The 12,860-nt window shown below is 36.3% G+C and overlaps 2 protein-coding genes across 2 annotated transcripts; both read left to right on the forward strand.

Annotated features, from left to right (window-relative positions):
• The first annotated feature begins 340 nt into the window (after nt 1-340).
• On the forward strand, nt 341-3,739 carry LOC113311062 (probable envelope ADP,ATP carrier protein, chloroplastic). Its single transcript, XM_026559910.1, has 10 exons — nt 341-748; nt 1,418-1,474; nt 1,653-1,715; nt 1,788-1,844; nt 1,942-2,025; nt 2,261-2,329; nt 2,410-2,522; nt 2,643-2,812; nt 3,077-3,155; nt 3,355-3,739. The coding sequence occupies exons 1-10, from the start codon at nt 431-433 to the stop codon at nt 3,452-3,454; spliced, it is 1,110 nt and encodes a 369-aa protein (XP_026415695.1). The 5' UTR covers nt 341-430; the 3' UTR covers nt 3,455-3,739.
• Nucleotides 3,740-4,887: 1,148 nt separating this feature from the next.
• LOC113308232 (iridoid synthase CYC2-like) lies at nt 4,888-6,147 on the forward strand. The gene has a single exon (XM_026556709.1). The coding sequence runs from the start codon at nt 4,888-4,890 to the stop codon at nt 6,022-6,024; it is 1,137 nt and encodes a 378-aa protein (XP_026412494.1). The 3' UTR covers nt 6,025-6,147.
• Nucleotides 6,148-12,860: the final 6,713 nt, after the last annotated feature.

Consider the following 12,860-nt stretch of genomic DNA (forward strand, 5'->3'; position numbering starts at 1 on the left):
CCCCGTAGCTTCTGCAACCGGGACATGGTGTAAGTATATCCGCATTAATGGTCGAGAATTAGTAATCCCATTAACACGGTGATTATTGTCCACCTGGTACAAAAACAAAAACAATCGTGACGCGGGTAGCGTCAAGTATTTTTGTTTGTCATAGTGCAAGTTGTGCGAGGCTCGAACAGGCCAGCATAAAACCTATGTTCGACTCTTAGAAAATATTCTCTAGTCGACCTGGCATTTGCTACTGGAAAAGACTTTGGAATTGGATTTGGGTTAGTAGCCTGGGAGAAATATTCCCATCAACTTACTGTGGATTCCATTACCGAATTAGGAGGGAGAGAGGGAAATAAGAAAGAAGTCTCTCTCTCCAAAATCACATTTGTTCATATTTTACCTTATCCCCTATTTCTTCTCCAACCGAAAAACCCAAAAAATGACAAAAACAAATGAACAAGGAATTCTAGTGTGGAGAAGAATTCCAGGTTTAGAGAACGAATCCTCACAACAACAACAACAGCAATGGAGAGGAGGAAATTTGAGAGGTGTCGGTGTTGGATTTGCTTCAGTATCAATGATAGAAAACAACAAGGAGAAAGATTTCTTTCCATCAACAGACCAATTCTTGAAACACCCTTTAGCTTTATTAGCTTTGGTACCTAAAGATGCTGCACTCTTTGCAGCCGGTGCTGTTGCTGGTGCTGCCGCTAAAACATTCACCGCTCCTCTTGATAGAGTTAAATTGCTTATGCAGGTAACTTTTTCACGTTTTTTTTCTTCTGAATTTAACCATAAATTTGTTTGTTAATGGGGTTTTAGGGTTTTCTTGAACATTCGTTTTCATGTATGAAGAGAATTCCTAATCCTTGATGCAAGTGTTAATCTGCATTTCGTTTTGATTTTCAATTGTCTTGGAATTGGGTTTAGTTATGAAATTGAAATGTTTCCTGTTGAGAGGTAGTTGGGTTATCTTGGATTGTTAGATTTTCCTGTGTATCAAAGATATGCACGCGGGTACTATGACACTAGGGCAATTAACATAGGAAATGTAAACATGCATCGGGTTAATGTTATATATTCTTCTTACGAAAATGAAAAGGCTACATCCATGTTTATACTGAAGAAAAATGTTACCATGTTTTATGGAACTAAATTGCAAATTGTCTTAAGTAGAGCTGTTGCAGTGTCTGCGCGTTTATGATGCTGATTTGTCGAGAAGTATCCATAGAGGGAACTTTTGAAAAGAAAAGTGTCGTTACACATCAAATTTCATGTACGAATTGCTTCAGTATGAGAATTAAGACTGAAGAGGCAGATATTACTTGACATAGTTCTTTTGCTTGTCTGTTTGCCCCTTGCTATGTAAAAACTATTTTGATAGAAATTTTTTTCAGAGTTCTCATTTCATTTCGTGTTTTTTTAGACACATGGATTGAGGATTGGGGAAGGAAGTGCGAAGAAGGCGATAGGATTCCTGGAGGTGAGTTATGTTTTAACCGTTATGCCACATTCATGTCTTGCACTTCATGCGAATGTAGTTTACAGTATTTGATAACATAGAGGCCTTAGATTATTTTTTTTTAGTGTTGGAGAACACTGAGCTACTTGGGAGCAAAGCTCACTATCATCTTATTTGTTCTAGTATGACCGTTTTGCAGGCAATTTCGGTTATAGGAAAAGAAGAAGGATTAAAAGGGTATTGGAAGGGAAACCTTCCTCAGGTACTTGACTTACCAGCTTCCGTAAAAAGACTTGTTAGATGTTGCAGAAATTTATTTATTAGTTTGTTTCAGGTCATACGAGTCATACCATATAGTGCGGCGCAGCTCTTTTCTTACGAAGCTTACAAGGTAAAGTCATATTGCCAATTTTATGGAGATATTTTGATAGATAATATGGATATCAAGACATGTGATGTGATGTATATTTTCTCTTCTGGGCTTATAGAAACTGTTCAAAGGAGATGGTGATGAGCTTTCAATTCTTGGAAGACTTGCCGCTGGGGCTTGTGCTGGCATGACTTCTACCCTTGTATGCACCAAAAGTTACTTTTCTTTTCATTCTTTTGGAAGGCTAGCTGACTAGTTATATTGTTTACTTTTCTCAGGCTCACAGCCATTAACTTTATATATTTAGGTTAACTTTATGATTCCTTCATACAAGAGTGGTTGTTTCTATCACGTATTAGGGTTTTGTCGATCTGTCAGCTCTGTTTTTTTCCCCAGTGTGGTTCTAATTTCATAGATTCTTATGTCTACATTTGCAGGTAACGTATCCTTTGGATGTCCTACGGTTAAGGTTAGCAGTTGAGCCGGGTTGTAGAACTATGTCCCAGGTAAATATTACCATGTTGGATAAATCTTCAATGGAAGAATGATGATTAGATAAGTAATTCTGCTTACGAACTGTTTCCAGGTTGCATTAAGCATGTTAAGAGATGAAGGAGTTGCTTCATTCTACAATGGCCTTGGACCTTCTCTTATTGGAATAGCGCCTTACATTGCAGTGAATTTCTGCATTTTCGATCTGTGAGCTAACCCTTCCGGCGGTCTTTTCCTTTTTTATATTCACTGTTGGAAACTGGAGTGCTGACATAATGGTAATCTCAGGATCTGAAAAGGGAACTATTTGTTACATGTGCATATTAGGGTGAAGAAAGCTCTGCCAGAAAAGTACCAAAAGAGGACTGAAACATCTCTTGCAACAGCTTTGGTGTCTGCAACTCTTGCCACACTTATGTGTTATCCCTTGGATACGGTGAGAAGACAAATGCAAATGAGAGGATCACCATACAAGACAGTTCTGGATGCTATTCCAGGTAAAATCATTCACCTTGAATAAAATTTCAATGATTTTCCTAAACCCGGTGACTGTGTTAATAGCCAACAGTTTTCAAGACTACATGCATATAAATTAAGACAATTGTTCGATCCAAATTACAGGTTTATGTATGTAGACCATGAGCTAAGGTTCTCAATAGTACAACATGTACATAGCCCTAAAATCTACTTCACTTCCTGTACCTTAATTCCCACACTACACTGTAAAATCTTACAATTTGCTATAACATTATTGCTAACAGGTATCATTGAACGTGATGGTGTTATCGGCTTGTACAGGGGTTTTCTGCCAAATGCGTTAAAAAACCTTCCGAATAGCAGGTTTGATTCTGATCTTTCTGTGTCAGCTTCAAGGGTCTGTTTATCCACTTCTTAGGTTTTGCAGTAAGCACTTTAGGCACATAATCAGCTTTGGAGGATGTGTATTCTCATACAAGTAGTGGGATCCATATTTTATTTTTCTATCCACAACAGTCTACATACGAAGTTTAATGGTATCGTGTCCTTTGTTGTCTTGCAGTATAAGGCTTACGACATTTGACACTGTTAAAAGTTTGATTGCGTCCAGTCAGAAAGAGCTTGAAAGAATTGTAGAAGAGAACCGGGAAAAACAAAACTAAAACATCTGTTCTCAACAAAACAACAATATTTCAGAGTATGTGGGTTTCCTCACTGATCAGATTTTATTGCTCCACCTCTTCTCAATGAGTACAAGCTTTATGTTGATGGCCATGTTGTATGATATTGCCATCCCAATTTTGTAAAACCCAATATTCGTAGATCCATTTTTTGGTGTTTCTTCTGATGAGCCGCATCCTAGTGCTGTAATTTCAACTATTGAATTGTGTAGAATTCTTTATGTAAGACCAAGTTTTAATTGCCTTTATAATAGTGTTATACATCTATCTTTCCAGCTATAGTTCTTTGTTAAACTATGCCTGGTGGGAAAACAGACACTCTTTTAATGCTCCAGGTTGTTTGGTAATGGCCAACTTCACTGCAATACCAAGATCTCATAGTACTTCCTAACTCATGCTGCAATACCAAGATCTCTGAGGTATTAAAAAATTGGAACACAAAGTTTGAGCTCATTGTTCTTCTCCCACTGTTTTTGAGTTATAACCAAACAGATAAACACAATCATATTTAAGAACCATTTGCACGAAAACAAATCAATCTTGATTAGATTAAATAATAGTTCAATAGATTTCAAACTGATCTACAAATCAGTCATTAACAAGTGGACAGTGTGTACTTTGTACTTACTTTAGATTTCAGATATCTTTTTATGATTCTTCTGATATATGCAGATAAATTAAACAAATGATTTAGCTCTAGATTCTAGAAGCAAAAATCTTGTGTTCTGTTTCCATTCAATGAAGCAAGAATCACTTATTTCCTGCAATTTTATACAAAATCCAAATTCCAACACCCAATTTTTGTTAACGTACTCCTGTTATTTGGTTAGATTTCTTGCTCCCGACATTAACCATATCATTTAATTTAAACACCCATTGCGTTTAACCGTGCAACTCAATTAGAAAGCAACCCCGAATGGCCTTAGCCTCAGCTGGTTATTTTTGTATTACAATGTTACAAAAAAAAAAATTGCTCGAAAGAAGACAAATGCACGCGAATTTTGAGACAGGAGGAAAATTTGTGATCCAGCAAACAGTGGCTAATAATTTTTGTTGGCATGGCTGGCTGTCTCAGTCTCATTGACCCTCTTGGATTACTAAAATGCAGTTGTACACCCAATTGGTTGGAAATGAAGTTGAATACCTTAGAATGTAAGATTCAATGTGCAACCATCCTATAAATCCTCCTTAATTTATTGACAAAACAAATCCCAGTGTCAATAAAAATATGTGTCTCTCTTCAGAGACAGAAGTTTCTTTTATAGTTTTTTAATATATCAGTAGTAGTTGATTTCATCAATGGCGTTTAATTCTCTTCAAGAACACTTAAAAATGCAGCTAGCTAGCTGCTATAAATTCAGATTCAAAAACAACTACAAAGTTCCATATACTAAGATTTGTATTCTTCCTCAATAATGGCAGTTTCAAAAGAAACAAGCAGCAGTCCAGGCAAAGTTGCACTGATTTGCGGCGTCACGGGGCTAGTCGGGAAGGAGCTTGCGCGGACGCTATCAGCGAAACCACGCTGGAAAGTCTACGGCGTTGCGCGAAAACCAGATGATTTGATCATTCAGAGTCCAAACTACAACTTCATTTCTTGTGATCTCTTGGACCCATTGGAAACATTTGAGAAACTTTCTTGTTTACAAGATGTGACTCATATTTTCTGGGTTACTTGGGTCAGTCAGTTTCCATTAGATTCACAAGAATGCTGCGATCAAAACAAGACAATGATGTCTAATCTCCTGAACGCCATTCTTCCGGTAGCTAAATCGTTGAAGCACTTTTCTCTTCAAACCGGAACGAAACACTATGTATCTCTATACGATCCTATCTTGTACGGAAACGAGATTCGGTACTACGACGAAGAAAGTCCTCGGGTTGAAGAAGGGTGCAACTTTTATTACGCACTGGAGGATTTGCTCAAGGAAAGATTGTCAGGTAAAGTCGCGTGGTCGGTTCACCGGCCGGGAATGATTCTTGGCAGTTCTCAAAAGGCTATTTACAATGCCATGGGTTGTTTAACCGTTTACGGGGCTATTTGTAAGCATCTTAGCCTCCCATTTGTGTTTGGAGGTGTAAAACAGTGTTGGGAACAAGTTTATGTTGATATTGCAGATGCAAGATTAGTCGCCGAGCAGCACATATGGGCGTCGACGAATGATGCGCTATCTACGTCCGACGGGGAGGCGTTTAATGCGATAAACGGCCCGAGGTTCACATGGAAACAGATTTGGCCGAGTTTAGGAGCTAAGTTTGGTGTTGAAGTGCCTCCACACGAAGAGATTTTGTCACCGAGTTTCACATTTTCAGCTTTCATGGCTGATAAAGGAAATGTATGGGAAGACATTGTGGAAAAGAATGGTTTGTGTAGAACCAAGGTTGGAGATTTGGCTAACTGGGAATTCATGGATATTCTTTTCCGGTGCCCGGCAAAAATGTTGGCTAGCCGTAAAAAGGTCGACCGGTTGGGGTTCACGATGACTTATGAGACGTTGGATTCCATCTTGTATTGGATTGATTGTATGAGAAATGAGAGGCTTATTCCTTGAGAGAAAGTGGTGGAGGATCATAAACTTGGGGCTGGTTTTTTCTCATTATTGTACAGATTTTATTAGTTAAGAAAATCATATTGATGATTATTTATTTATTTATTATCAATGATGTTTGAAGTATAGAACCACAATATTTATTAATTAATAGTATTTTGTTTTATGGTGATTAAGATACAGTTGTGATTTTGCCACTAAAATAACCAAAGGGGTGTGTCTTTTCCCCTATTTTTGCTGATCTTGTCGTATGCAAAATTGATCCTTTTTCTTCCTCAAGTTAGAATATTTTTTTTTTTTTTTTTTTTTTGACTTTAGAGATAATTTTTCTGGTTAACATCAATTCTTTCTTTTTTCTTTAGCCCATGAAAGCGCTTCACGAACTGTCATGCACTCCCCTTCCTCCGGACTTATAATTCCATTTGAGAAACTCCCTTTGATGTTGTGGCATCCACCTACATGATTTCGCATTACAGCGCCAGTTTCTAGTAGGTTAGTATCATGATCATAAAAAGCATCTACATTGAATTTTATTACATCATCTAAAGGTGGAGACCAGTGAGATGCAAAACTAAGTGACTGATCATGCAGGTTGTTAATATCATGCAAATGTGAAGACAGGAAGTAATTAATCTTGTCAATTGAGCTAAAACAGTTTAGAGTTACTCCCTGAAATATTTTATCACATCTATCTTTCAACAGTACCCATATTCGGATCATGAGCATGTATAAAAATCTTTCATCCAATCTTGGATGTGAACCAATTAATTACCCATTAAGAGACTATATGGTAATTGTTCCTGACAGAGTCGATATCAATATTAACTCCCCTCCAGACTGTACGAGCATGTCTGCACTTAAAGATAATGTTAGAGGATTGCTCGGTCGAAATCGCATGCGTTGCTATATCAAGCATGTTTGTCAATGTTAGTGATCAAAAGTATAAGTCTTGATTTCTAGTCTACTATAGCTAAGTCTCGGACTAGGACAGAAAGTGTAGTTGAGATCAAGAACTCCATGGCAATCATCATACAAGACGAAGAACTACTCAAGGAACTGGTGGAACTTCATTGACTAAAATTATGTGGAGACTTAAACTTATCTATCACTCAAAAGTCTATCTACTCTATCTCCTATCTTTGAGACGAAAGTCGTTTTGCTATATAGACTTTGATTATACACATTTGTTATTTCAAGCCGAGTTTATCTCGCCTATCTATTTCTCGAAATATGTGTCGGTAAGCTTTTGCTTTGGCCAAGTTCATCTTTTCCTAGTGACGAAAGCCATGTTGTGTTTGAATCACTTTGAAAATTGCTTACTTTGACGAAAAATAGTTTGTGAATAACAACTATATAATAACGTCCTCTAAGAACGTTTCACTGATTGAAATGAGAGTTTAGATTATATAACCATTGTTGGATATAAGCATTGTGTGGTAACACATATATGTATAAGTCCTTTTTCCTTGAACCAAAATTTGTGAACTTTGTTGATCAACAGAACCGGAACAAGAGTTATGAACTCAGTCCGCGAACTGGCGGAAATTCTCGACCCGAGAAAATCTACTAAAGTTTGAGAACTCCTTCCAGGAACTTTAGTCCGCGAACTAAGTCTGCGAACTTGAGTTGGTTATATCTAAAGACGATTGTTTGTGAACATATATTTATATTAACTAAGGAATGCAAAATGCAAACCGTGGCTATAAAGTTCATGAACTGATTCGAGTGAATCAAATCGTTTTTGCTTCGATTGTGTCTTGTGTAGTTACATAAGATTTCCTTGCAATTGAACAACTCTCTAACTAGTTCATTTGAGTCATTTGAACTAGTTATGGTGAAGAAGAATATGGTAGATATGAAAGTGCTCATATGGCTAACCATTTGGTTAACTATTGTTGAACCAACAAATGTACATGTTTGGGTACGGTTACACAAACCTAAAATCGTGCATTTCATTTTTGTGTAACAAGCTAAGTTTTCGATCCAACGGTTGAAAGATATTAGCTTGAATCTAATCAGGTTTTCATCTGACGGTGAATATTGAATGCTTTGTTACTAAGCTAACATTGATTGTAAACCCTGATTTGAAAGACTATATAAGGGAGAACTCTAGCTACCGGGAAATTTAATCCCCACACCTTCTGTGTGATACTAGTTGTATTAGCTTGAGTCGATTCTCCTTTAACCTTAGGTTTCTTCTTGAAAACCAGGTTAACGACTTAAAGATTTCATTGGGATTGTGAAGCCAGACCGATACTACTTTCTCGTAGTTGTGTGACCTGATCTTGCTGATTCTATCGTGTTGAGTACAATCGTAACGATTGGCTTGAGATTAATATCTCCGATAGGAAAAATATAAAAGTAGTCACAAATATCTTCGTCTCATCGTTTTTGATTCCACAATATCTTCTTTCGCCACGTCGATTAAGATTATTGTGAGGTGATTGATGATACTAGGTTGTTCTTAGGGAATATAAGTTTGGTTATCAATTGGTTCCTGCTCACCTTGATTTATCAAAAGATGGAACAAAAATCGTAGGTATTTCTGTGGGAGACAGATTTATCTATTACTGTACACTTTTCCGTGTGATACAGGTTTGTTTATTAAAGTCTTCGACTTTGGGTCGTAGCAACTCTTAGTTGTGGGTGAGATCAGCTAAGGGAATCAAGTTCGTAGTATCCTGCTGGGATCAGAGAGTAAGGAGCGCATCTGTACCTTGGATCCGTGTGAGATTGATTGGGGTTTAACTACAGTACAGACCGAAGTTAGTTTGTAGTAGGATAGTGTCTGTAGCGGCTTAATACAATATTTGTTCAATCTGACTAGGTCCCAGGGTTTTTCAGCCTTTGCGGTTTCCTATTTAACAAAATTCTAGTGTTTGTGTTATTTCTATTCCGCATTATATTTTGTTATATAATTGAAATATCGCAGGTTGTGCATTTGAATCAATCAATTGGAAATCCGACCTTGGATTGTTGATTGAAATTGATTGATCCTTGAACATTGGTCTTTGGTACCGTTCAAGTGATTTCTCTTGTATTCAATAAGACTCGCGGATTTCTATTTGCTTGAGTAAGAATTTAATCGAGAAAGAGAGATATAACTCTTTGATATACTTTATTAAGATTGAGTCTAGTTGATTCTCTTGAAAGTATATTGGAGTTTTTCCATACTGATTGCTAGTCGAAAATTTGGGTGAGGTTATCGTACCCCCCCCCCCCCACACACTTTTTCAATTGGTATCAGAGCAGGCAAACACGTTCAAGACCTTACAAGTTTGTGTTTGTAGCGATCTGACTCTATGGAAAAGAGTACTATCTCTGATAAAAGCGTCACCGGAAATAAAAGTTCTGTCTCGTCTATTTCTATTAAAGACAAAGATCACTCAATCTCAAATATAGACGAATCTTGTGTTCAAACTTGACAGACAGGCTCCGATATGTGTTATCCCGATTACCCTTCAAAAGAGTCTATCTCTCTAAATGAACGGGAAACAAATGAATAGAGTGATTTGATTCTAAATATTGTTAGAATCCAAGCTGATATATTTAATCGGTTGAAACATCATGTTGATGTCCTCCTTGGTGTTGTAAGGGACTGCAATTTCAAAGAAAATGTTGAAGATCATTCCTCATGTATATCTCTTGAGGCAAGCCTCAAAAAGGATGCTTTGGAAATTGAACATCGCTTGAGTAAACTCTCTATTCAAGGATGCTCTAAGAAGTCCAACATATCAAGTACTTTTGCTACGAATGAAAATGTTCCAGCTCCAGAAGTAAAATCAGAATCTCTTCCATTCAGAAAAGATGTTTTAGTCTCCTCCAATCAAGGATGTTCTACATCGCATGGAAGGAAGAAATCTCCTAACGAGATTATTAAGACTGTACTGTCTAATCACGCTTGTGATCAGAAAGTATGTCTCTTTTGTTAAGAAAAAAGTTCTGTTAAACAAAAGGGAAACTCTACGTTGAATAAAAATTCCTTTGTTCGACTTCAACACACCTTAGACTTAATCCTTGTAACTGACATTCGTATGTCTAAACCAATTGGTTTTTGTACTTACCCTGTGTATGCTACCAGGAAAGTCAGTTCAATGAGTTCCTCAAATGCTCCGAATCAGAATAAAAGTCTTAACAAAAAACATTTAAGGAAAGAACAAGTCTCTCCTATCATTAAAATAGAAGATAATGTTGTCTTTGATTTGAATAAGATTCCAGGAGAAAGGAGAAAAAATGGTGATATGAGAAATATCCTGAAGGAGATGATTAAAAGGAATAAGGAAACTATCAACAGGTTGTCAATTCCCTCAAGACAAAAATCCTCCGGTAAGGACTCAAACTATGTCTTATATTTTGATGGCAGTAAGTTTTATGATAATTTCTCACATAAAAAAGGATCCTTTTCTAGACTCGGAAAGAAAAAGAGATTTGACCAAAAACACAATTCTTTTAATGAGCTCAGAGCTCATACTTGTGCTAATTAATCACAAGGGTTAAAGTACTTACTCATAAAAAAATTTGGTTGAGTAAGATGCGTCAATAATCAGGTATACTGTTAGCATATTGTTTCTGTTTAGTGGAGCTATTTTCTTATCGTCTATAGCTAAACTACTATTTGCAGAGAAGGTTTCTTAAGTATTTATTTTCGTTTTTGTTGATCTCTTTTTATTAAAGAAGTTTTCATTGCAACAATGTTGCCTTCTACTCTTGTGCTCTAAATTAATCCTATGATGGTATGAAATTCATTGAGCCATTTTTGAATTCTCGTGTAGCAAAATGTCTTAAGATTTTCTTTGGGTCGGATTGTGTTCGTACGGGTACTCCTGTTACTATTACGAATCAATTCTTAGAAACCCTAAAGGTCACCTTCCCTAGGAAACCAATTAAATACCAAACCTCTGAGTCGCGTTTGCATACTCTGGGTCATTTTGGTTTGTCAAGAATGTCTTCTTTTTTACATGCTTGTGGTTTTTCTAAAGGCTTTCTTGATAAAGGTATTGGTTTTGAGTCCGAAGGGAGGAAGAAAAGAACTCTGGTTGAAGATGATCATCCCAATGCCTCATGTTACTATACCTACACACATGAGGATGTTGAGAAAGGGGATATGATCTCTGCTGAAGTGGTTAATGACTTCCTTAAATATTATGAGGAAGAAAAACTGCAGCTTGTTGATACATTGAAGAGTCTTAATAATTTAATAACTGAGTTGAAAAAGGTTACTTTTGACCTTGGTCTCATAAAAGTACAACTTAAAGATCTTCTCAAAGAAATATCTTTACTAAAGGTGCAATAGATGTTGTCATTCACAAGCTCAAAAATCTCAAGACTCATGAGGATAGTGAACCGTCTATTTGACTTCAATTCGTGTTCGGTTTGGGCATAGGAGTCTGTTTTTGGTTTAGCTTCTTGATTTTAGTATGCCTAGTAAATCTTCTATTTACTTGTTTTGTTTAGAAGAATAACTAGAGGTTGGGATAGCCAATATTGTGATTACACATAGCTATGTCCAAAGTTTTCATCTTCATGTTTTTATGTTTATTGGTTTAAATTCTAAAACTATTAGGAAGATGGTTTTTGCAATATTAATTTTTATGGTTTTATATATTGCAATTTGTTATGGGATATATGTGTTTGCGCCCGTGAACTATGATTGTACCATACCTTGTCAAAAGTTAAGTCTTTCATATGTCGATATGCATGTATTGATAAAAGAAGGAATGAACTTTTGACAATACAAAAGTTAAGCCTATTATGTCAATTATTGATGGAAGATAGGTTAAAATATTTTGTCTACAAGGATCATGTCTATTGTATGTCATTGTGCAAATGGTGATGGAAAATAGAATGAGTCCTTGTTTATTCCACAGTATTTGGTCGACCTCCGGTCTACGATTTTTGTGCATATACTGTGTTGTTCCATAAGGTGTCTTATGTTGAGCACTATCGACTGAGTTATTCATGCGCTTATGATTAGCTTAGTTATTTATCCGTGAGCTTAGTTACTAAATTAATCATCCTCGTTTGGTTATTTATTTGTTGCTCTGTAAGTTCTCTTATGTCGAGCATGACCAATTAAATTGATTACTTTTTGTGGTTAATTTGGTTTTGTATTCCGATTAGATTAATTATGGGTTCTCTTGTGATTAATCTAATTGAGTATGTTTTGAGACTCCACAAGTTCACTTATGTTGAGCATTTCCAATTAAATTAATCATGGGTCCTCTTATGGTTAATTTAATTAATTGAGTATTTTGGATTCAAATTCATACTTGTATGTGATTTGTTATGTCCAAAGAAATCCTTGAAATTAAGGTCGCTCTTGTTGTTCTTTCGGGAATGACATATTATGGGGGAGAGTTCTTAATTGAACTTGTGCTTTATTGCCAAACCTTTGTGGGGAGTGCGGCTGTGGAATATTATAGGGGTTATCTTGTATCCTTATAAACTCCTTGATGAATGCATTTAGCTTCGGCTATATGATTGCATCTAAATAAGATGATATGTACTTTCTTTTGGTCATGAAATGTCTCTTTTGGAAATTTCATTAGGATCCCGTTTTCGTACCTTTGCCAATTTTATTGACAAAACAGGGGAGAATTAATATGTAGTTCACACTACAAATACATATGGTTTTCGGATCATTATGTAAGGGGGAGTGGTTTCCATGTGAGATGGAGTATTGACTAAAGGGGAGTGATACATATCACCATAGTATTGTTTTCGAAGTTGTGATACAATTGAACTTTGATACTATGTAATGATACTATGACATTGTATAACAATGATTGAGAACTCTTGTTTTCTCGTTGTTATAGCTGCGGATTTTCAACAACGATAAT

The sequence above is a fragment of the Papaver somniferum genome, chromosome 9 (assembly GCF_003573695.1).
Source record: "Papaver somniferum cultivar HN1 chromosome 9, ASM357369v1, whole genome shotgun sequence".
Lineage (NCBI taxonomy): Eukaryota > Viridiplantae > Streptophyta > Magnoliopsida > Ranunculales > Papaveraceae > Papaver > Papaver somniferum.